At 46.9% G+C, this 26,289-nt stretch overlaps 1 protein-coding gene across 1 annotated transcript; it reads left to right on the top strand.

Annotated features, from left to right (window-relative positions):
* LOC117887604 (butyrophilin subfamily 1 member A1-like) lies at window positions 1–26,289 on the top strand. Its single transcript, XM_034790250.1, has 3 exons — window positions 1–24; window positions 492–600; window positions 25,772–26,289. The coding sequence occupies exons 1-3, from the start codon at window positions 1–3 to the stop codon at window positions 26,287–26,289; spliced, it is 651 nt and encodes a 216-aa protein (XP_034646141.1).

Raw genomic sequence — 26,289 nt, 5'->3', positions numbered from 1 at the left:
ATGGGGTTCGAAGGGGAACAATCTGTAGCAGCTGCCGGTGCCTCTGCGGGCGTTGCCATCCCGGACGAGCCCCCAAATTGTCGGAGAATAACAGAGTTTTCACTTTTTGTTTGGGTACAGCAAGTCAGATACTTTATTTTCTCAAGCAATTGTGTAGAGGGAGAGAGCTAAACAGGTCTCTCAACAGGTAAACAATTACAGCAAGCATTTGTACCTTTTGTTACAGACAGTAATGAGCAACAGCTGCATTTTGTTTATACATAGGTCATTCTGATATCTTGTTTTGCTCACTAATGTAGATTCTTAGTCTACATTCTATATTATCTACACAAGGTCGCAACAACTTCTCACACTGTTCTTTCCCACTCGCCTCACACATTCCTCGCTTCTACAAATCTTGCATTATTAGGGTTACAGTTAGCCTAACTCTTGCTAACAAATTGTCATGCATTGCAATCCCCTTCCTGTCAGTTCTTTCTCTGCTTCCACAGGGGGATCGTGGCAGTGATCAGAGGGAATTGTACTGGGAGGAAGACATAGAATCAGAGGAGGATCCCAATGCCTATCCCCCTTATTGCAATTATGAGCTGAAGGACTCTGGTGAGTTCACCCTGGATCCCATCGGGCAGTCTCCATATAGTCCCCTACAGGAATCACTGGAAGAGCTGCAAAGACCTCCTCCAATGACCCCCATAGTCAATACCTCTGTCACAAAAAGGGGACCTCAGGGAGGTTAGAGAGGAACAGAGGAGCAGGTAGAGACTAGACCCTTTACCCCTGACCAGGTTAGGGCAGTAGGGAAATCAGTTGGCCTGCTGAATAGGAGTACAGCCTTGGAGTGGATGGAAAGAATATCTGGCATGGCTGGATTCACTCCAGCTGTTGTGGCAGCTGTATGCAGGGAGTGTATGTCCCCCAAGGACTTTACAGGGCTCCCTTATGATATCCAGATGCCACCCCTTACCCCTCCCCCAACCGCGGCAGATGACACAGAGAAGCACATAAATGTGCAGAGGGAAGTAATACACACCCTCTTCCCGGGAGAAAGTCCCACCGTTATATTTCATCAAGAGAAGCAACAGGCTGGGGAGAGAGTAGAGAGTTATATAGCCAGAAAGAGATTGGCATGGAAACATTCTGGGCTGACAAATGTCATTAACCCAGACTTTGCAGTCCTCCCTTTCAAACATAAGAATGGCCGTACAGGGTCAGACCAAAGGTCTATCTAGCCCAGTATCCTGTCTACCGACAGTGGCCAATGCCAGGTGCCCCAGAGGGAGTGAACCTAACAGGTAATGATCAAGTGATCTCTCTCCTGCCATCCATCTCCACCCTCTGACAAACAGAGGCTAGGGACACCATTCCTTACCCATCCTGGCTAATAGCCATTAATGGATTTAACCTCCATGAATTTATCCAGTTCTCTTTTAAACCCTGTTATAGTCCTAGCCTTCACAACCTCCTCAGGTAAGGAGTTCCACAAGTTGACTGTGCACTATGTGAAGAAGAACTTCCTTTTATTTGTTTTAAACATGCTGCCTATTAATTTCATTTGGTGACCCCTAGTTCTTATATTATGGGAATAAGTAAATAACTTTTCCTTATCTACTTTCTCCACATCACTCATAATTTTATATACTTCTATCATATCCCCCCTTAGTCTCCTCTTTTTCAAGCTGAAAAGTCCTAGCCTCTTTAATCTCTCCTCATGTGGGACCCTCTCCAAACCCCTAATCATTTTAGTTGACCTTTTCTGAACCTTTTCTAGTGCCAGTATATCTTTTTTGAGATGAGGAGACCACATCTGTATGCAGTATTCAAGATGTGGCCGTACCATCGATTTATATAAGGGCATTTATATTCTCTGTCTTATTCTCTATCCCCTTTTTAATGATTCCTAACGTCCTGTTTGCTTTTTTGACTGCCTCTGCACACTGCGTGGATGTCTTCAGAGAACTATTCATGATGACTCCAAGATCTTTTCCTGATTTGTTGTAGCTAAATTAGTCCCCATCATATTATATGTATAGTTGGGGTTATTTTTTCCAATGTGCATTACTTTACATTTATCCACATTAAATTTCATTTGCCAATTTTTGTTACCCAACTTAGTTTTGTGAGATCTTTTTGAAGTTCTTCGCAGTCTGCTTTGGTCTTAACTATCTTGAGCAGTTTAGTATCATCTGCAAACTTTGCCACCTTACTTTTTACCCCTTTCTCCAGATCATTTATGAATAAGTTGAATAGGATTGGTCCTAGGACTGCCACGTGGGGAACCCACTAGTTACCCCTCTCCATTCTGTGAATTTACCATTTATTCCTACCCTTTGTTCCCTGTCTTTTAACCAATTCTCAACCCATGAAAGGACCTTCCCTTTTATCCCATGACAACTTAATTTAGGTAAGAGCCTTTGGTGAGGGACTTTGTCAAAGGCTTTCTGGAAATCTAAGTATACTATGTCCATTGGATCCCCCTTGTCCACATGTTTGTTGACCCCTTCAAAGAACTCAAATATATTAGTAAGACACAATTTCCCTTTACAGAAACCATGTTGACTTTTGCCCAACAATTTATGTTCTTCTATGTGTCTGACAATTTTATTCTTTACTATTGTTTCAACTAATTTGCCCAGTACTGATGTTAGACTTACTGGTCTCTAATTGCCGGGATCACCTATAGAGCCCTTTTTAAATATTGGCATTACATTAGCTATCTTCCAGTCATTGGGTACAGAAGCCGATTGAAAGGACAGGTTACAAACCATAGTTAATAGTTCTTCAGCTTCACATTTGAGTTCTTTCAGAACTCTTGGGTGAATGCCATCTGGTCCTGGTGACTTGTTAAGTTTATCAATTAATTCCAAAACCTTTTCTAGTGACACTTCAATCTGTGACAGTTCCTCAGATTTGTCACTTACAAAAGGCAGCTCAGGTTTGGGAATCTCCTAAAGAGTTCTCCCATCTCCCCATCCCTTGGACTTGTAAGCTGAGTCTGTGCTCTGTGCAGGAGGAATTGTGCTGTGTCAACCTGAGCACAGGACGAAGGATCCCCTGAGTGCTAGTTCCTGCTCTGCCTCCTGGGTGGAACCCACCCACAGCCTGGAGAGCCAGTGCAACCCCCACCCTGCCTTAACCCCCAAACTGGGGCTGCAGGGAGAGGAAGCAGCCCCAGTGCACCATGGAAAGGGAATCCAGTAGAATGAAGTGGTGCAGAAGGCTGCAGCCAGCGCTCCAGTGCACAGGCTGGTGGAGAGACTGGTTAGGGTGGACGGGCTATGCTGTGCTGGAATCCTATGTCCTTGCCCCAGTATGGGGGTGGATTTTGCCTCTGTAACACCCCTCTACTCAGATTACATTTCCTCCCCTCACAATAAACAAACCTATCATAGCAGATTGAAGCAAGATCCATCCCCCTTTTAATTTCCAATTTGTGCTCGGGGTTGAATTTGAGCTCATAGTGTCTACCTGATACTCAGATTCAGTGGCCAGTGCAGTCCCTCAGAGGCACACAGAGCCTATGAGACACAGCTGGCTTTCAACACTCTAGGGCTCTCTGCACATGGTCAGTGTGAACCCTTTGGTGTGGCAGTCATGGGAATCTCAGAGCTGATCTTGTCAGGCGAAGCCACCAGTGATCAGAATAGTGCTATGATGTCTGCTCCCCAGAAAGGGCTAGTGGGTTTCATGGGGGTAACCATCCAGTGAATGAGATGCTGGACTTTTCCCTGTCCGGGAGCACAAAAACATTGGTAGAAGCCTCCACTTTTAGAAAAGCTGTTTTACTCAGGGAGCTGTATCTTGAGAACCCTTCATCAACTGGTCTCAAATTTGGACCACTAGCCGGACCCTGCTTCTCCACAAGGCACTGCAAATGTCAAGGCAATCAGAGGAATTGTGTAGATTTTAGAGCACTTAAAATAGTCAAGTTTTAAACAGAAAGCTGATCTCAACTGTAACTCTACTCAGCCAGGTGGTCCACTACAATAAGGGAGGTGAAAGCACCCCCACCTCCTCCTCCAGACATTGGGTGTGCAGCTAAGCAGGTGCCTAACTCCGTGCACGGAGGCCTTAGCACATACTCCTCTCATTGGCATCTCCCATTGGCTAGCTTAGGTGGCTTCCCAACTAGAGTGCTGTTTTTTGTAGATTGCAGACTAAGGGTGTGTCTAAGACGCTGTAGCACTGTAGTGTAGACACTTCCTACATCGATAGAAGGGGTTTTTCCATCAGTACAGTTAGTCCACTTCTGGAGAGGCAGTAGTTAGGGTGACAAAGAATTCTTCTATTGACCTAGCTGTGTCTACATTAGGGGTTAGATAGACGTAACTACATCACAGAAGGTGTAAAATATTTCACCACTCTGAGAGATGTAGTTAGGCCGACCTAAGTTTTAGGTGTAGACCAGGCCTTAGCTAGAGTGCTACAGCTGTGTGGCTGAAGCACCGTACTGTACATGCTTCCTATATTGATGGAAGTGGTTTTTCCATCGCTCTAATTAATCCCCCTTTCTGAGAGGCGATAGCCAGGTCAATGGAAGAATTCCATTGTCTACACTGGGGGTTAGGTCAATCTAGCTGTGGCACTCAGGGCACACAATTTCTCACAGCCCTGAGGGACGTAACTAGGCTGATCTATGTTTTAAGTGTAGACCAGGACTAAGAGGGGTTTCCCTGGAGCTAGCTGAAAACACAGGGGCTGAGGGACTGGTTGACAGCTTTATGTGTGTGTGAGGCAGAGAGAAAGAGAAGCAGTCATGAGTGTGATCCTGGCAGGAAACTGAGAGACAGAGCTTGCTTCAGGCACAGGAGTCCCTAGAAAGGCAGACGTGGAGTTCTGAGTAAGGAAACTGCCTGTAGTTTTTTGTTTCTACTATGTCAGGGCACAGGAGTGTGTGACTTTGTAAATAATAACAACTCCACCAAAGAAATACCTGACTCCTATAATTAATTTTTCCTGCCAATGGAAGAACCTAGAAGTCCCCAAATACTGGCTAAATGCTGAGGTCAAAGAAGCAATGGTACACCCTGAGTCAGAATCTAGACCTATGTGTTGGTGGGAAATATTTGCGGGGAGCTCCCGCAGCAAAGAGCCTGTGCAGAGGAGTAGATTGCTCCTAATTGTGGACTTCAGCATATCCATCTTTGTATGCTGTGCAGTCCCCATTGTCCCTACTCTCCAAGCTGACACTCCTCTCCCCTGAGTCCAACAAAACCAAAATTAGGATCCCTGGCTTGTATTTTCCCCCATCAGAACCAGTCCACACAGTGATTATGAGCTCAGTATTGGCCCAAGGAGAAAAAATGATTGGAAGAGACTGGGGCAGCTGGAATGCGGCAGCGGTGGGGATGGTAGGATTGTTCCTTTCCCTTCTGTGTTACAAAGATTAAACCTAAAATCTTCTTTCCAGCTCTTAGCTGGTGTTTTGAAGGGGCTGGGCTGTAACCTTTAGACTGCAAAGCCATAATGCTTAGAGGATTTACCATAATATCACTCTTCAGCTCAAGGGTTGCTGCTGATTAGTGACTTGCTGCCATTTTCATGCCTTGTCACTAGCACACACCAGCTGCCTCTGACCTTAACCCAGGGAGCTCCTGTAGCCCGGCTGGTCCCAGGCCGGGGGTTACATGTTCAGCAAGACACAGCCAAGCCAAGGCTCCTCTGCACACACATTGTCACTGAAATAACTCAATGGGATTTAGTTCCCACCTAGTTTTGTTTCAGTGCAAGTCTGCATGTGGCTGTGGACACCCTCGTTGTGAATTAAGAATGTCCTAGTTCGATTGAGGACACATCTACACAGCACCTGGAAGGTGTGATTCCCAGCCCGCGTAGACGTACACATGTTGAATCTGCTGGAGCTAGCACACTGCCAATAGCAGTGCAGCCGTGGCGGCTTGGGCTAGCCACTAGAGGACAATCCAGCCCGACTCCCATCTGGACACGTACTGTGTAGACATACCCTGAGTTTAAGCATTTGTCATCTTGTTTGTTTCTTTCCCCCCCCCCCCCCCCATTTTCCTTTCATTGCCTTTTTGCTTCTTTACACCCTTCTGCTCTGGTTCTTTATCTATGTAGTTCCTGCTTCCTTCTTTTCTTATCTTTCTCCTGCTCCTTCTCCCCACCTCTCCTTTTTCTTCACTTCATTCTGCACCTGTGCAGCTGATATGAGGTGGGACAGGGAGCTCCCATTATCAGCAAAACTATTTCTGATGCAGAGAGAACAGAAGACCAGAGATCCCAGCAGCCATGGCCTCAGTGACTCCTGTACAGGAAATCCAAGAGGAAACCAAATGTCCCATCTGTCTGGAATATCTGACAGACCCAGTGACCATAAACCGTGGGCATAACTTCTGCCGAGGCTGCATCACTCAGCACTGTAAGTCATGGGCAGAGGGGGACTATGACCATTTGTGCTACCCCAGTTGCAGAGCCCCGATCCGGAAAGGGACTCTCCAGAATAACTATCAGCTAGCAAATATAGTGGAAAAAATAAAACAACTGCCTTTAGGAACAGGAAATAAGAATCTGTGTGTGAGACACCAGGAGAAACTTAACCTGTTCTGTGAAGAGGACTGGGAAGCCGTGTGTGTGCTTTGTGAGAGATCCCTGGAGCACAGATCTCACACAGTGCTTCTCATGGAGGAGGCTGCCCAGAAATACATGGTAGGAAACACTCTGGATCCTGGTTAATTCAATCCTTTTCATTTTCAGACTAAATCTCTCAGATCCACAGACTCTCCCAGTTTACCACACTTTCTCCCTTGATCTCTGGCTCCACCTAAATCTCTCTCTATCAGGCTCCTTCCTCTGGGCAAGTGCAGGGAGCTCTGGCTACTGATGCTGCCCCAGCCTGTCACCCCACACTGTTGATTAGGGGGAGGTGGGTACTAGAGCTCTGTGTGAGCTTTTCTTGCACACAGGATTGAAGCAAAATGGGTCCGTGCTGATGCCAGGCCAGGAATAGAGGGAATGAGCTGCTCCCACCACACCCCTGACGGCCCAGGCACTGCCAGCAGGACATTCACATTAATCATGAACATAGCAGCCTTCGCTCTGCTGCATTGAACATATATGCAGGAGAGGGTTTAATCACAGATACTATGGGCTTTTCCCTAGGGTCCCATCTTTTGAGTCAGATGATTAAAACAGATTCTCGGATTTCATAAAAAGAAAATCAGCAACCCAAATCTAGCCCATATGATTGAAAATAAAAGTTTGAAAATGTGGCCCAAGCATAACTGATATGGTGATGTGTGCCTGAATCTGCAGAGAGCCTGGGCTGATAGCTCTGAGAGGAGGGAACTGCCCCATGGAACTGAATGGGATGTTCCTTCCAAGATCTACTGTTCTGGGGTCCTCATGCACCTCTCCCTAGCTGTGCACTCTGTGTGTGCAGCAGGCAGGTAGGAAGGCTGTGGGCCCAGCTCCCCACTGGAAAATACACATGACAGGATCCAAGATGTACAATCTAGAACTGGGGTACTGCTGTGCCCCCTTAAATCTACAATGTGGGCTGTCTCTCATAATGCTTTGCTAATGTCAAGCAGCAAATCCCTGCAGGTGCTGTCATCACTCAGGAGAACAGCATGTGGAGCCCCAAACCCAGCTAGATTGCATGAATGCTCCCAGAGCAACTCACGAATCACACAGAGAGAGGCACCAGCCAATTCCTCCCAGATCCCAGCCTCGCAACCCACAGCTGTACCACCTTGCCCTGGTCAGAAGCCTGACCAGTATAAATTTATTACCCAGTCCGTCTCTCCCTCGATGTGGAGAGGACACACACTAGCCCTTGTAACCTGAGCTGAGATTTCCCAACCACATCAACCAAAACACACTGTTTTAGGTGAAATATAAAACATATTTATTAACTACAGAAAGATAGATTTTAAGTGATTATAAGTGGTAAGCACAAAAGGTCAGAGATAGTTACCAAAGGAAATAAAAGATAAGCACACAGTCTAAATCTTAAACTTTATTACACTAGGCAGTATTTAGATCAAGCAGTTTTCTCACCCCACTGGATGTTACAGTTCTTAATACACAGGCGTATCTTTTTAAGCCTGGGGCCAGTCTCTTCAGTTGAAGTCTTTGTATTCTCAGCATTCTTGTTGCTTCCAGCATAGGTGAGGGAGGAGAAAGACCCAGGCATGATGCCACTGTCCCTTATTTTATTCTTTTAGTTCATGTGCCTGGAAAATACTAGCCCAGACATGTCCTGGTGGGCTTTGCTGAGCCACAGAGTTGAGTAATCTCCCATTGTGTGATGCTTGTGTGACTGAGTCATGGAGTTGTAAATCCTCTGTTTACTATTTCCCTGCTGGTCAATGTCTGGTGATGATCATTCAGTGCCCACCCGGGTGTTGGTCACCTTATTTGTCATTGTCACTGGATAAATAGCATTAGAGACTCTCAATCTTACAACATATTTCAGTAACAACCATACAGCAAAATCTCATAACTTCATACACACTAGCAATATACATATTTGGACAGAACAAGGGGTTTCAGCATATCACAATCTTTCATATGATATCCTATATGGCATGCATTGTATGAAATATATCATAATTATATGATGGGGTCAATATGGGGATTCTAGGGTGCTGCTTTGAGGTACAGAGTGCCACAGCATGATACACAAATTTTCTGCTGTGCTCAGATTGCATACCCCTTTGACAGAGGCAGAGTGTACCACTATCCCCTTTCTACAATAAATTATGATTTCTGCATAGGGCTGCATTTGAACTCATGCTGCCTGTGTATTACTCAGGTTCAATGGCTGAAAAATTGCCCCTTGAGCCTCTCAAGTCCATGATTTGCTGCAAGCAAGCTAGCTTTCCACTCCCTAACCCTCCCTCTCTCTGCACCTACTCAGTGTTGTTCCTTGGTGCCTGACCCTTAGTCAAGAACCTAACAGTACAACCAAACTCTTTTGCTAATCACATTCTGAATTTTGCTCCCCCACAGGGCTAGTGGGTGCCATGCACTCTCCAAGGGCAACCCTCAAGAAAAAGAGACCATTGTGCCAGGGTCAGAACAATGGTTTGATCCTCAGCTCTGGACAAATATATATGTAACTCTTCTGCCCATCTAAGTTGGCAGCAACAAGGGCCGGGTTCTGTATCTAGGGGTTCTGTTTCAATAACGCAATGCAAAACTGGCTCGAGCCCCCACCCAGTGACCTGGGACAATTACATACCACCCCCTGGGGGACTCTAAGCGGCAATACTTCCCCTCTCGCAAGCACGGAGTCTGAGTGTAATAGAAAATGTTTAATAACATGAGGTAAACGACATCAGCATTAAATTGGAAAAACACCACAAACAGGATTCATAACACAAACCATGAGCAAAAAACCCACCCCAGCAAATTGGGCTGTGTCCTTTCCCTTTGGTTCTTGAATCCAGCAACCCAAAAATCACCCACAGTCCCCAAAGTCCAACACCCCCAAAGTCTCTTGGGTCCAGCAACCACCCAAAGTCCAACAGACCCCAAAGTCTCTGTCCCTGGTCAGTGCAGCCCCAGAGTAAAAAGGGGGGGGCACGCAGGGTGTTAAGGGACACCTTACGTGATCCGAGGCCGGCTGGCCGTTTCTCCGTGGGGTTCCATCACAGCCTTCACCACGAGCCAGTCCACTTCCTGCCATCCCACAAGCTGCTCCGCTCCGCTCCGCTCACCAACCTGTGAGCCACTCCAACCATCCCCACAAACAGCTCCGCTCGCCATTCCTTGGGCCACTCCAACCGGCCCCACAAGGCTGCGCACCACTCGCTGCTCCTCCAGTCATCCCCACAAATTCCTCCGCCAGCTGCTTAGCAATATAGCTTCAGGCTCCCCCACTAATTAACACAGCACCCAGTGATCTCAGCTCTTAATAACGTTAGCTCTTTTACAATTTCAGCTCATAGTAGTGGAGCCCCAGTGCAAGTGCACTATTAGCCCAAAGTGAATTCAGCTCAGCAGCCTGTAATGAGACTCCTAAGGGAACCAAAATTAGCTCTGACATTCAACAGTAGAGAGAGGCAATAGTACAATGGGCATTTCAAACCCTCAGAGAGGGGGCCCTATCCCATCAGGTAAAAATACCTGTCCCCATCCTTTCTCAGTTCACTGGGTTTTGTAACCCATGCTCCTTGTCAAGCAAGTGCTACTTAGGTAATGGTGAAGGACTCACTCAGTCCTTCTGTCATACAACAGTTCCATTGGCCTTGATTCACAGAATCAGGGTAACAAAACTTTATTCTTCCTGCCCCAATAACAGAGAAAACTGGGGATCCCACACCAGCCAAAGTAACCACTTTCAGTTGCTGTTGTTTCATGTCAGGTGAGTGGGTGTGCCTATGCAAACAAGATCAGCCCCTGGAGTTCTTTTCCACACTCGCCATAATTCACCACCAGATGTCAGGGTAGAGCTCATCCTGACTCTGCTTACATATAGTTCCAAACCATGGCAACCTTTGGAGAAGATATGGGGGGCCCTATCCTCAGGAACCCCTAGGACATATGATCCCAAACTTGGATTACTGATGGAGCATCACATCCCCATAATGCACAGCAAATCTCCAGGCAATCTGAGTAACCATGTGGATTTTACAGCACTTAGAAGAGTCCATCTTTAAACAGAAAACTGCCTTAATCTGAACTATCACAGAGCTGGCACTCCGTTATGTTAAGGGAGGTGGCAGCACCTCTCACTCCTCCTCCTGCATTTCCTGAAAAACACAGCTTAAGTGCCTAACCTGCTGGACTCCAAGGGGAGGGTTCCCAGTTGTGGGTCTCTAGCAGAGTCAAACACTTCCCTGCAGCCCAGACTTAGGTGCCAAACACCTTGAGGGGGGTAGGTTTTAGGACACAAACATTTATCTTCATGCCTGATAGCTCCCCACCTAACTTGTCTTTCATGGATCACATTCTGAGGCTACTGTCTCTCCCCATGCATTGTATAGGGACCCTAGGTGTCTCTGGCTTTGTGGATCACAGTGTTGTTCCAGTGATTTTTCTAAGCACCAGAACTCACAGTACAGCAATGCCCAAGTCCCATTTTGGATCTGGGCCTTGGTGCTGGCAGTATTGCATTGGCATCGATCAATTTATGTTTTCAGGCCAGTCTTCTCCAGCTAAGGCTCTAATGACCTTTAAAAATATAGATCCCTTATCCTTTTACTTCTCCCCCAATTCATGGGGGCTAGGTCCATTTGCTGTTTGGGGCCTCACAGCTCCATCCTCATTCCCATACCTTTCTCTCCCTACTTCCCTTTCTATGAATGTTCTGTTTAGATAATGATGGTCTTCCTTTGGGCTAACTAACAGAGTTAAAAGCTGAATACTCAGTGTCATGGTATTGCCAAACTAAGGCTAGGTCTATACTACCCGCCTGAATCGGCGGGTAGAAATCGACCTCTCAGGGATCGATTTATCGCGTCCCGTCAGGACGCGACAATCGATCCCCGAATCGACGCTCTTACTCCACCAGCGGAGGTGGTAGTAAGCGCCGCCGACAGAAAGCCGCAGAAGTCGATTTTGCCGCCGTCCTCACAACGGGGTAAGTCGGCTGCGATACGTCGAATTCAGCTACGCTATTCACGTAGCTGAATTTGCGTATCTTAAATCGACTCCCCCCTGTAGTGTAGATGTACCCTAAAGTGTTCAAGAATCATGAGTCTGATCTCTCCCAGGTGATGGATATTGCTATTATGAGATTCAATAATAATAATCAAAATACTAAATGTTGGCGTTTTTTCATTTGCCTTTCAGGTTCTAAGCCTTTTGGATGCACTTGGGTCACATTTTTCTGGTTTTTCTTTGCAGCCAGAAGATTGAGGAACTTCCTTGTTTTAGAAAATGAAAGTTGAGACCATAGGTGCCTACTCCATGGGTGCTCAGGGTCTCAAGCACCCACGGCGAAAAAATAGGGGCTGCTTAGCACCCAGGGGGCTGGCCAGGGCTGCTGCTGTGGTGGCCCTGGGGCTGCCTCACCCATCAGCTGTTGAGTGGGGCTGCCCCTCCACTTGCTTCTCTCTGCCTCTTCCCCTCCTCACTAACCTTAAGGCAGGATGGGGCATAAAGTAGCAAGTGGCTGGCGGGAGGCGCTCGGGGGAGGGGGCAGAGTGGGAGAGGGGCCTCAGGACAGGCCTCAGGAGAGGGGGAAGAGCTGGTGTGGGGCACCCACCAGCTAAATGAGAAGTTAGTGCCTATGGTTGAAACTCTCCTAATCACATACTTGCAGGAGCTGAGGTGTTAACAATCACGTCAATTATGGGAGAGACAGCTAGCATCAAGAGCCCTCTCCATTGCCAGAGCAGCCTTAATGTAAATCAGAATAAGGCCTTTCAAACACTGATTCCAGCTTTGCCACATTTTTAGCCTGTGAATTGAATATCACTCCTGAGACACACAGACTCTGCTTCTGCAAGCTCATCATCACAGCTGATGCTGATGCCCCCATGAAGCTCCATGATCGAACACAATGGGCTGATTGCAGGATCAGAGCCCTAGTGATACATATTTCACAAAAGTAGGGTGACCATGTTTCCCAAAGAGAAACCTGATCCCCCCGCCCCATGTGAGGCTGTTGCCAGTCGCTGGAACCATGTGGGGTCCCCCTCAGGAGGCTGTTGCCTGTCGCTGGAACCCTGCTTCTCCCGCCCCCATGCTGGAACACTGCCTCCCTCAGCTCTGCTTTCCCCCCATGCAGGGGCTGGCATCTCTGCTTCCCCACCCCTGGCATGTTCCTCTGCAGCACACCCCACTTTTTGGACAAAAGTGGGCATTTGTGCCATTTGCTCTTGCCAACTGATCAAGTCAGCAAGAGCAAACAGGACAAATGCCTCCTTTTTTAAAAAAAAGTCAGGACTGCCAGGACAGGGCAAAAAAGAGACTGTCCTGGTCAAAAGGGGACGTATGGTTACCCTACACAAAAGCCTCAACAGTGTAATGTTACCAGTGGGATCATTCCAGCTGAGAAGAGTCAGTTTCAGGAAGGGAAAGATCAAGTTGGTGCAGATGGGGCATGTTTCTGAGCTCATGATAGTGAACCTTACCCTGTATACTGCCCAGAGGAAGCACGGCCAGAGAACTGTGTGGAAAGTCTCCAGGATGAAGCTAAATCTGTCTGGAGTACTTCAGAGAACCTGTCACTCTGCAGTGTGGGCACAATTCTCCCAAGCCTGCATCACCTAGGGCTGGGAGGAATAATATACAACATCTTCTGCCCTCAGTACAGAGAAACTATGCAACAGGGAAACCTCAGGCCAAACAGGCAGCTGGCAACATATATCAAAACCACCAAACAGCTATTTTACAGGCAGAAAAAGGATCAGGACGGGAGAGGGTGTGTGGGGATCACAGCAGCCTCTCAAACTGTTCTGGGAAGAGGCTCAAACTTCTATCTGTGTGGTTTGCCATCTCTCCTGAGCTCCCCAAGCTCACATTGTGGTTCGTATAGCGCGGTCTACCTAGCAGTACAAGGTAAGGAATTGCTTTCAAGTTTTATGAGTAATAACTTTGGACTTTAATTACAGATTAATTTCATTGCAAGTTGCCTATCACAGCTATTGGTGTAACTGCATCATAGAATCATCAAAGTGTAGGACTGGAAGGGGCCTTCAAAGGTCACGGGACTGTGGAGGCCCCTTGCAGTAGTCCAGTCCCCTGCACTTAAGGCAGGACTAAGTAAAAACTAGACCGTTCCTGACAGGTGTTTGTCTAACATGTTCTTAAAAACCTCCAATGATGGAGATTCAAAAACCTCCCCTGGCAATTTGTTCCAATGCTTAACTACCCAGATCATTTCTCCAGTTTTTCCAGATCATTTTGAATTTTGGAATTTTAATCCTATCCTCCAAAGCACTTGCAATCCCCACAAACTGTCTATGCCATTATCTAAACCAGTCCTCCCTTACCAACAATAGAATCTGTCTGCACCCCACCCCACCCCCATTACGGAACAGTCAAGGCTTCCTGTGATTGGTGTCCTATGGGGGGCGGGACACACTGAGATGGATCAATCAGGCGAACTGCAAAGAATGGAGCAGGAGGATCCCCAAAATGGATGGTTATCCTAATAATTAGATTCACCAAGCCAGCAACAAAACAGCTTCTACAATACCTTACTGGTTACCCAGAAGCCAAAAACATAGTTACCTTAAAGAATCCAGCCTTGGGCTCTGACCCAGAGATCCAAGTCAAATATGATGAGGATTACTGAAAATCTTGTTCGTCATATAAAAAGTTATACCAGTCGCAAAGGATTGGACACATTACCCACCAGGTCAATGAATACTTCAGATCTTACCCAAATACACGCTTACCGCCAATTCTTATTAACTAAACTAAAATGTATTCAAAAACTAGAGAGATTATAGGTTAAAAGATAATGATATATACAGACTTGAGTAAAGTTCTTAGGTCAGTTCATAGTAGAAATGGTGAGCTTTAGAGTTGCCAAGTGTTCTTTCAGAATTAGTTCCATAGGTTATAGTCCAATGTCCAATATCAAGGTGATCTAGACTGTAACTGGAGACCTCAGTCTTGCAACTCAAACATCCCCTGATGAAGCTTAAGCAGATCTGAGATAACAGATCAGGGCCCAAGAGTTCTTTGTATAGTTCTCTGGCAGCCTCTTGACAGCAGGCATTCCTTGGGTGATGCATTGTGGCTTTGAAGTAGACCTCCTATTTACTAAGCACCACCTGTAATTAGCTGCATGGATTAGCATAAGGCAACTGCCCATCTCCTGCCATTTACAGGTAGTTTGCTACATACTTCAAAGAGAAATAAAGACAATGATATTACTACATTCATTGTTCATCTAAATGTTAACATCTCCTTTTGATCTCTGAATTAACAGAATACAGCGCCAGACAAGAACAGTTTGGTTACATTGTTAACCTCTAACAATATATATGCAAACGCACACAAATATACAATCATTATCTCCTAATATGTCTCTAACAGTTGAATCTGGATTAGTTAGTCTGCTAGTGCTTAACCCCTTCTTGGCTCAGTGCCACACTTCCTCAGCAGTGGATCTTGGGCTGAAGGTGGAGCTGGGGGCAGAAATGGGGATATGGAAGGAGCTGAGGCTAGAAGTGGAGCTGGTCTTGGGGTGTGTTGACACCAGGAGGCATTACTACCCCTGAAATGGACCTTTACTGGCTCCCGGTGGAGTGCATTACTGTCATATCAGTGAAAAAGGTCCACAGTAATTATCTTCAATACACAGCAGTTTATTGAGAAGGAATTATACAAGTGGTAAAGGGTTATATCAAGCACATAACTCCTATGTTAGACATTAAGAGCTATACATTCCCCTTAACGATTCTCTCTTTCACAAACATACACAAACAGGCCCTCCACTAGCCTCACGCAGTTCCTGCTTGGCAAACAGAGAAGGTGGTTACCAATTTTATAAATGGTTTCTTCTCTCGTTGTCTGTTCTTCTCAGCCCTCTGGTCTGTCTCAGCTTCCCTCAAGGCAAGGCCTTGGTTCACAGTCCTACTCGAGCCCACAGGGCAGAGTTTTGGCTACTCTGTCTAGCAGCATTGCTTCTTCAAGTGTCAATTAAGGAATCCCAAGCACAGTAATTTACTTTGCTTGATTCTTACACTCTTTTTCCTCAAGGAGTCACATGTCTTAAAAGCATGCCCAGTGGGCATGTGGTTACTAATTTTTACTTGATAAGTATTTTAGAAGGGGCTGGGGGGGGCGGTACCCAACAAAGATCATCCCATGTTTTCTCACTCGTCAGTCATTCACTCTATCTCTCTGTGTGACCTTCTTGCTGTAAGGTCACTATAATCAGACCAACCTGTGCTCCATGCTTGAACTTTATACATGTGATATTTACTTTTGCATGGGCCCATATTTGTCGACTAATAGGCTCAGTATCAATCGGACACACAGACTTTTCCAGTTCTTTATCAAATTTGCTTCTGCTTAAAGGGAACCTGCTCCCAGGATTCTCTGCTGCCATTCATCCATGTTTATGTCATGTCAATTTATGCTCTCACCATTCATTCAGTATGGCCCACCAATTTGGCACCATCCCAACACGGTGGAGAGGGAATGAGGACAGAGCTGGGCTGGGGGTGGAGTGAAGCTGTGGCTGAAGTTGGATCTGGTCTGAGGGTGGAGAGGGAGTGAGGGTGAAGCTGGGCCTGGAGGTGGAGCAAGACTGCTTGCCCCCACAAATGTTCCTCTGTGACCCCATAGAGTGGCATGCCACACACTTAGAGAACCACTGATCTAAATAATTTATGAAGATATTGAACAGAACCGGACCCAGGACCAATCCCCTCAATATGCCCTTCCAGGCTTTACTGTGAAACACTGGTAACTACTCTCTGGGAATGGTTTTCCAACCAGTTATGTACTAGTCTTATAGTTGCTCAATCTAGGCTATATTGCCCTAGTTTGTTTATGAGAGGATCATGTGAGACAGTATCAAAAAATCTTACTAAAATCAAGATATACCACATCTACCACTTCCCCCTTGCACAAGGCTTGTTACCCTCTTAAAGAAAGTTATTAGGTTGGTTTGACATGATTTGTTGATGATAAATCTATGTTGACTGACTGTTACTTATTACCCTTATTATCGTCTAGGTGTTTTCAAATTGACCGACTATTTGCCCCATTATCTTTCTACTGAAGTTTAACTGACTCCTATGTAATTCTCCAGGTTATCCTTATTCCCGCTTTTATAGATTGGCACTATATTTGCTCTCTTCCTGTCCTCTGGAAACTCTCCTATCTTCCATGAGTTTTCAAAGATAATCACTAATGTCTCAGATATTTCCTTAGTCCTTGAATATTCTAGAACATATTTCATCAGGCCCTGTTGACTTGAAGACATCTAACTCATCTTAGGCTTTGTCTATACTACCACTTTTGTAAGTAAAATTTTTGTCAGTCAGGGTGTGAAAAAACACACCCCTGACCGACGTAAGTTTCACTGGCAAAAGTGCTGGTGTGGACAGCGCTATGTTGGCAGGGGACATAGCTAATGCCACTTGTTATGGGTGGTTTAATTATGCTGGCAAGAGAGTTCTCTCTTGGAGGCAAAGACAGGCTACACAGGAGACCTTACAGTGGCACAGCTGTACTGCTACATGGTTCGTAGTGTAGACATAGCCTTAGTAATTTTTAACTTGTTCTTTCCCTATTTTAGCTGCAGATTCTACCTTATTTTCACTGGTTTTTCATTATGTTAGATGTCCAGTTGCTACCAAGTTTTTTGATGAAAACTGAAACAGAAAGTCATTTAGCACTTCTGCTATTTCTACATTTTCTGTTATTGTCTTTGCCCTCTCCTTGAGTAATTGGCCTACCCTGTCCTTGGTCTTCATCTTGCTTCTAAAGTATTTGTAGAACGTTTTATTGTTACTGTTTATTTCTCTAGCTAGTTTAATCTCATTTTGTGCCTTGGCCTTTCTAATTTTGTCCCAACATGCTGTGTCATTTTTTTTATATTCATCCTTTGTAATATGAGCTATGTGAAGCCTTCATTGTATGAAACATGATATAAAAAGTAAATTAAAAGTAAATTATGCAGTATGAAGACTTTAGAAATGCCCAATATGGGGGGGGGGGGATTTAAAAAAAGCTGAATCCTTTTCAAACTCAGCTCCCACTGGTGAAATAAGAGAACTTTCTACAGAACAGAAGCTGTTAATGATCAGTGAGGTTTAAATCACAGGACCTGCAGTCCAAGTTATGTGAGAATGTTGCCTTCAGGCTGGAAATTTCAAGCTGTTGTTGTTACTGCTTTGTATTATTATATTTATTAGTGTTATTTGCATCACTGTAGCCCCCAAAGAGCCCATATGAGATTACCTCAATTTGTGCTGGGCTCTGCACAAAACACAGCGAGGGACAATCCTGCCCTCAGCAGTCTAACTAGACGAGAGAAAGGGTGGGAGCGGAAATGGAAGCATTGAGAGAGGGCCTGCCTGGTCCCCCAGCAGATTGGTGGCAGAACTAGGAATAGAATTTAGGTCACTGAAGGGCCAATCCAGGGCCTTAACCACTAAGCTATGCTGCTTATATTGTCTTTTTGTTAGGCAAAAAGTCAGAGCGGTTACCAATCACTTATAATCACTTAAAATCTATATTTTGTAGTCAATAAACTTGTTTTACTGTTTATCTTTACCAGTGAGTTTGCCTGAAGTGTCTGGTAAATAGCTCAGGTTTGCAAAGGCTGCTGTATATTGACTTTCCATTGATGAAGTGGTGAACCAATTAATACATTTGCACTGCTCATCTTGAGCAGTGGAAGACGGTATATTCCTGAAGTGCAGTGCTGGGAGCTGGGAGGATTTGGCTGGTGCCTTTCTCTGTGTGATTCATGAGTGGCTTGGGGAGCATTCATGCAATCTAGCTGGGGGTGGGGCTCCACATGCTGTTGTGCTGAGTGATGTCAGCACCTGGAGGGGTTTGCTGCTTGTCACTAGCAAAGCATTATGAGAGACATCCAAGACTAGAGAGTTAAGGGGGCACAGCGGTCCCACAGTCCCAGGCTCTACCCTGGGGATCCCATCACACCTACCAATCAAGCTTGGGTAATTGAGGTCTCTCTTTAATTCCTGAAAAGATTGAACCTTAATTGGTAACATGTCTGAATATTGGAGCATAAGCTTTCGTAGGTGAATGCCCACTTCATCAGACGCAAGACTGATGTTGCTTTTTACAGATTCAGACTAACACGGCTACCCCTCTGATGTCGGAATATGACACACTCCCAGTCTGCATTAATAAGATCTCATTTCTTTGGTTTCCCTGGTGCCATAAACCTAGTAGGACTGGCAGTGATCTAAAGAGTCTTGGGGCTTGGGTGTAAAATCAACCCCTAGACACATGCATTGTTAATCTCAAAATAAACCAGCCAAATCATTTCTGTTTCTTCAGGAAAAAATTCAGGCCCACCTGAAGACACTGAGAGAAGAGAGAGAAAAGCTGCTGGGATTTAAAATGGCTGGAGAGTGGAAGAGCCAGGAGTATTTGGTAGCTGCCCATTGTTATTAGCCGGCAAGGACTTGCAGTTAGTAGTCAGATTCCTCTCTGGCCTTGGTGAAGGTGGACTTGTGTGAATTTCTCCATGATCATGATTGCTTAGGGTTACCATATTTCCACAATCAAAAAAGAGGACACTGGGGGGAGGGGGGGAGCCCCGCCCTAGCCCCGCCCCCGCCCTGCCCCATCCACTCCCTCCCACTTCCCATCCCCTGACTGCCCCCTCAGAACCTCCAACCCCCCTGCTTCTTGTCCCCTGACTGCCCCCTCATGAGAACCCCCCACCCTAACTGCCCCCCTAGGACCCTACCTGTCCCCTGACTGCCCTGACCCATGGGTAGCAGGTTTGTAGAAATTTTGGCGGTGCCCAGAACCCGCCCCCCCACCTGCCTTAGGGAGGAGGGTTGGGTGGGGGGAGGAGGTCTGGGGTGCAGGTCCTGGGCTGGGGATTAGGGTGCAGCAGGGGGGCAGGGTGCAGGCTCTGGGATAGAGTTTGGGTGCTGGGTGCAGGCTCCGGGCTGGGGCAGGGGGTGGGTGTGCAGGAGTGAATTCCTGCAGGTGAGACTGAGTTAGAAATATTCCAGATACCAACACAGGGACAGGGCAGCTCCTGCATCAGGAGCACTGGGGTCCAGCAGTCAGAGAGCTCAGTGTAACTCAGTGTGTGCATTCCTGAAAGGTGAATGACTATTTCTCTTTGCAGCATTACAGACACATTGATATTAGAGATGGAAAAGCCCCACTAGCTCAGTGAATTCATGGTCCTGGGGACAGGCTAGGGCCTCTTTTCCCCATATTTACAGTACTCCTTCCCTTGGATCCCTGGTGTGTCAGGTGATACTGAGATTCTTTTTCTCTCTCTCTCTCCTCTCTAGGATGTCAGAAGCACCTTGAGCAGGTACGGGGCTCCTTCTCACTCCCCTCACACTTCACAATGCTGGGAAAAAGTTTGGAAACCATTGTAGGCACTGATTCCATGGGTGGTCCAGGGCTAGAGCACTCACAGAGAAAAATTAGCAGGTGCTCAGCACCCACCAGCAGCCATGCTCCCCTCTCTCTTGCCCTCCCTCCAGCTCCTCCTGGCTGCCATGATCAAATGTTTCATGGCATTCAGCAGGCTCCAGTAGGGAGGGGGAGGAATGGGGATGGGGCATGCTCGGGTGAGGGGACAGAAAGTGGCGGGGAAGAGGAGGGGTGGGGCAGAGTGGGGGCGGGAAGAAGCGGGGTGGAGGTGGGGACTTGGGGGAAAGTTTAGAGTGGGGGCAGGGGTGGACTGGAGGTGGGGGGGTTGAGCACCCCTCGGCTAGCGGGGAAGTTGGCACCTATGAAAACCATGTTAGCACTGCATCTCCCCAGGGCCATACAGCTAAATGTGTGGGGGAGGTTACATTTTGGATACAAATATCTCTGATCAAACTTCATCCTGAAGACTTTGGGATGATACATTCAGTGGGAAAGAGTGACCTAAAGTATTTCCTAGTTATGTTACATCCCTGGGGGACTGGCTGCCTCGAGATTGTGGGGATGGAATATGGGCCTTTCTCTACTGGGGCACTATTTACCATTCAACCTAGGCCAGCAGTGATTAAGAGTCTTTCCCATCTGAGGATTGTTTGGAGACCTGTGTGGAATGAGCTGGGGAGAGGGGAGCTGGTGTATCAGCTAGCTCCTCCTGGACAGATTTCTACAACACTTAACATGGGAACTTCCTGTCCATCAGAAAATGGAGGCCACCGAGTGAATTGACCATTGAGAATCAACTCCCCTTTTATCCCCAGAGCTGGTCTCGCCAGACCAGAGTTAAAGAATATTAATGAGACCTTTGGGGGGAAGGTTGCACAGCCATGGCCTGTGCTGCACCTGCTCTGAGGATGGGAAAAGTGGAGGAATTCTAACTCCAGGCCCATTAGAGCAGCAACTCACTAGCAAGAAATTATGAGTCACTAAATGAAATAGAAAAATGTGAAGTTATTTCTCTCCAGGTGTGAGAAGGGGAAATTCCAGCAACCAGTGGAGATCTCCCAGAAATCTATTGCTCTAATGGAGGCTCTGAGGAAATTCAAAGGTACTGAGTAGGAATCTAGAAGGGGAAATTGGGATGTGCCTCTGAGACTGTAAGAGGGGATGGGCTCTGGCCAATTGGTGCATAATTAGATGACATATCTATTTAATGAGAGGTGGAAAGTAGAGAAATTGAGCAGGCATAACAGGGGCCCAGGTGTCAGGACATCTCAGATTAATTCATGATTTACAAAGGTCACAACACTGAGGCCCAAATTTAACAAAAGGGCCTAATTTGGGGACCCTGAGTATCTCTCTGTACCACAGAACTTGCATGGGGGTCAGAGAAACAGGGTTGCCATTCTAGATAGATCTTGGGGCATCCCTAGCCTGTGCCAAAGTCTGCACAGACCTCTGCAGCCACTGAATAGGGGATTCACAAACTACCCCCTGTGACGGGTTGGATCACAGAAACCCCCTTGGGAGCTGCCACCAGATGTGCAAAGACTACTCCTGCTCCTGTTTTCCCTGCCAGCTCAGGACTCCAGCACCCTGTCTTGCTGAGCCAGACACTCCTGTTTGGCTCCAGCCACAGACCCAGGGCCTGAATCACTCGTCCCAAAGCTGCAGGTTTACCTGAAGACAGCTCACAGTAGTGTGCTTGTCTTTAGCACTCAGATGCCCAACTCCCAATGGGGTCTAAACCCAGATAAATCCGTTTTACCCTGCATAAAGCTTATGCAGGGCAAACTCATAAATTGTTCGCCCTCTATAACACTGATAGAGAGATATGCACAGTTGTTTGCTCCCCCAGGTATTAATACATACTCTGAGTAAATTACTAAATAAAAAGTGATTTTATTAAATACAGACAGTAGGATTTAAGTGGTTCAAAGTAGTAACAGACAGAACAAAGTAAGTCACCAAGCAAAATAAAATAAAATGCGCAAATCTATGCCTAATCAAACCGAATACAGATAATTTCCTCACCAGTTCCAGAGTGCTCCCTTTTACAGGCTAATCTCCTTTTAGCCTGGGTCCAGCAATCACTCACACCCCCTGTAGTTACTGTCCTTTGTTTCAGTCTCCTCCAAGTATCCTGGGGGTGGGGGGGTGGAGAGGCTCCTTCTTTAGCCAGCCAGAAGACAAAATGGAGGGGTCTCCCCTGGGTTTAAATAGACTCTCTCTTGTGGGTGGAGACCCCCCTCCTCCCTCCTATGCAAAGTCCAGCTCCAAGATGGAGTTTTGGAGTCACCTGGGCAAGTCACATGCCCCTGCATGACTCAGTCTTTGCAGGCCCACGCCATTGTCCACATGGCATCTTGCATGTCTCCAGGAAGACTTCTCATGTGGATTGGAGCATTCCAAGATGCATTGTTCCTCAAGTGTCTCCTGATCAGGTACTTAACCTGGCGAATTCCTTCCTAAAGAAGCTGACCAAATGCCTCACAAAGCTTACTTAGAAATCAGGCAAGCATACAGCCCATATTCTTAACCTCGAGTAGAAAATGATATATATGTACAAATAGGATGAATAGATATAGTAGACCATAACCTTTACGGAGATATGTTACATGGCACAGGCAGCACAAAACATATTCCAGTTATGTCATACATACATTTATAAGCACCCCCTCCCCATAAAGCCTTATGGGGTACACTGTCACACCCCCCTCTATCCCTTTGCCTGGTTAGGGGTGAATCTGGTCCATTGAGACAACCCTTTCCCAGCTCAAATTTCCACATTGATAAGATAATTTATTGTTTGTATTTCAGTCTATGGAGGACGAGGGCCCCATTGTTCTGAGCTCTGTAGAGATGCTGAGTAAATAGACCCAAAGAGATTACAACTGAGAGCCCTGACCCTGTAAACTCTCAACATCCCACTAAAGTTGAAGGGACCAAAGTGAGTAAAGTTACGTTCAAGCTAAAGTCTTTGCAGGATCTGGCTCTAGGGTCTGACAAAATGCAGTAGGTGAATGAGACAAACTAGCTGGGGTCTGCAGGGGGGAGGGGATGACAAAGGAAAAACAAACCTCTCTTACAGATCGTATGTCCTAGGATTGTTGTGAGGCTTAGTGGATGTTGAGTCCACTGCTGAGAATTTCCTCAATGAAAGAGGACATTGAAGGTTTCAGATTATAGAATCATAGAATATCAGAGTTGGAAGGGACCTCAAGAGGTCATCTAGTCCAACCCCCTGCTCAAAGCAGGACCAATTCCCAGCTAAATCATCCCAGCCAGGGCTTTGTCAAGCCGGGCCTTAAAAACCTCCAAGGAAGGAGACTCCACCACCTCCCTAGGTAACGCATTCCAGTGTTTCACCACCCTCCTAGTGAAATAGTTTTTCCTGATATCCAACCTGGACCTCCCCCACTGCAACTTGAGACCATTGCTCCTTGTTCTGTCATCTGCCACCACTGAGAACAGCCGAGCTCCATCCTCTTTGGAACCCCCCTTCAGGTAGTTGAAGGCTGCTATCAAATCCCCCCTCATTCTTCTCTTCTGGAGACTAAACAATCCCAGTTCTCTCAGCCTCTCCTCATAAGTCTTGTGCTCCAGACCCCTAATCATTTTAGTTGCCCTCCGCTGGACTCTTTCCAATTTTTCCACATCCTTCTTGTAGTGTGGGGCCCAAAACTGGACACAGTATTCCAGATGAGGCCTCACCAATGTCGAATAAAGGGGAACGATCACGTTCCTCGATCTGCTGGCAATGCCCCTACTTATACAGCCTAAAATGCCATTAGCCTTCTTGGCAACAAGAGCACACTGTTGACTCATAATATAAATTATCTTATATTTATATTAAAGACTTGGGTGTCTGTTTCTCTGTCAAAATTAAAACACAGTTATAGCAGTTGTGGAGATGTATGGACACCCCATCCCTTTTCGAGCTGTATCGTGGTGCACTGAGACCACGGTTACAGTCTACCCAATGGCCAGAATCAAAGGGGCAACCCTTGAATGCAAGGCAGAGTGGCCTAGAGACCAGAGTCAATATAGCAGCCGTCAAGTGCAGTGGCCCTTCGGTGCAGGGCAGTGTGGCCTAGTGGCCAGAGTCAGTATAGTGGCCCTTGACTGCAAGGCAGCATGGTCTAATAGCCAAATCCAGGGGCCACCACCAAAAATGGGATGATGGCCGGGGTAGGGGACCCAGGGCCACCTGACTACATCAGGTCCCAACCCCACCAGGTCCTGACCCAGGGCCCAACAGTAGTGGAGTAGTCAGCCACTGGGTCAGCAGTGAATCCAACCACAGCATGCTGATATTACATGGGTGGGAGATAGCACTCACTCCACCTCCCTGGGTCACTTCCTACCAGTCTTCCGGAAGCTGCAGTCCATGTGACGTCAGGGTCTCTGGGTTCCTTAATTCCCAGGACTCCGACTCCAGCCAGTCATCTGTATGCAACAGATCTCTGGTCTGGGTCTTGGGATCTCCGTCTCCTGCAGGCGAGGGGTGTAATGGCTCCTGGGCTGGTGCCTCCACCAAGAGTCCTTCCTCTTTGGCGGTCAGCCCAGACTGAGCTGGGCTGCTCTCCTTTATACTAGCACAGCAATCGAAGCATGCCCAGCAGGGTCTGCGGGATGCGACTTCCTCTGCCCATAGCGTGGGATTATCCCTTTCCTGCCTAGTGCAGGGTATGCACACCCTGTCACAGCAGTTAAGAGTGAGAATGCTGTTACCAATATGAAAGCAGGAAATCCCATCTCTTTTATTCTTTTCCCCACCAGACACTCTGCCATCTGAACTGAAAACAAAAAGAGGGGGATCCCTGGGAGCACACATACAGGGTAAGATTTCAGGTGATGATTATCTTTAAATTATGACAAAATTCCATGAAAAAATTGTCATGAAATTGTTGCTAAAGTTACCAACCCAAGCAACACTGGGCATGATGCACACAGCCTTAAAAATAAACACATTAAACAGTAAGGAGACCCCAAGCAATCAAATAATGTGACACCAAAATTATTGCTGAGTTCATGTCCATGCTGATTAACAGAAGCACTCTCATGCACCAGCATCCAAATACCCTTAACTCTGACCTTGGGTCAGACATTCATAAGCCTTTTTAATATTAAATTGAGAGGAATGAGTAAAGAGATCTCTCCCCTGAGGGCTGACACATACCTCTCCTTTACCCCAGTGGAGAGGTCTCCTCTATCACTCTTCTCCAGCCTTTTACCTTTCATTTGGGCAGGGTAGGGCTCTCCCATTAGAGCTGCTCACTGACTGGGAAGATGCTCTCCCTCTCATGCTGGCACATCCTCCATTCTCTACAGGCTGCCGATGGGGCTACCTCCCCAATGCCACCTCCTACTCTTTGGTCTTAAGTAGCTTTTCTCCCATGCTCTATCTTCCTCTCTATTCCCTGGTCTGGGAGTGGTGAATGCATTTAGCAGAAGGAGCTTTCCTCAAGGGTTTAAAGCTGTTACCTGCCTCTTCTGCTCCCTCCTTACTAAAAGTTTCTGCTACCTTCCTTGCTGTTTCTCTGCTGCTGGGAATGGACCAGCCCCAGCAGGGGGAGCAGGAAGCAGAAGCAAATGAGAAACTAATAAAAGTGATTCACATTAAACAGGCTGAGGAACTGCAGAGACATCTCTGCTGAGTCTCAGGTGCCCAAGACAAAGGCAAATCCTTGGGAACGTCCCAACTAGAACAGGGCTGCTGAGTAGTGTGAGAAATCATCCCAGCCTCTCCCAGGGCTGAGCTCTGCCCCTAACTCTCTGATTCTCTCTCTCTCCTCAGTGAATATGTCTCTGGATTCAGACACGGCTCATCCCGACCTCGTCCTGTCAGAGGATCAGAAAAGTGTGAGATGTGGACATGCACGGCAGGATCTGCTCAACAACCCTGAGAGATTTGACACTGAGCTCTGTGTGCTGGGCTGTGAGGGCTTCACCTCAGGGAGACATTCCTGGGAAGTGGAGGTCGGAGATAGGGGATCCTGGTCTGTGGGGGTGGCCAGAGAGTCTGTGAGGAGGAAGAGATGGATCAGCCTTAATCCTGAGGAGGGGATCTGGGCTGTGGAGTGGTGCTGGTGGGGTCAGTTCTGGGCTCTCACCTCCCCTGTGACCCCCCTGCCCCTGAGCCGGGAGCCCAAGAGGATCCGGGTTTGTCTGGACTGTAAAAGGGGGCAGGTGACATTTTTTGATGCTGGTAACGAGGCCCCAATCTTCACTTTCCCTTTGGCCTCAGTCCCTGGGGAGAGAATCCACCCCTGGCTCCGGGTAGGGGCAGGAGCTCAGCTCAGACTGTGTCCCTGA

This window comes from Trachemys scripta, chromosome 14, assembly GCF_013100865.1.
Source record: "Trachemys scripta elegans isolate TJP31775 chromosome 14, CAS_Tse_1.0, whole genome shotgun sequence".
NCBI classification, from domain to species: domain Eukaryota; kingdom Metazoa; phylum Chordata; order Testudines; family Emydidae; genus Trachemys; species Trachemys scripta.
This window is presented reverse-complemented; position numbering and strand designations above follow the sequence as displayed.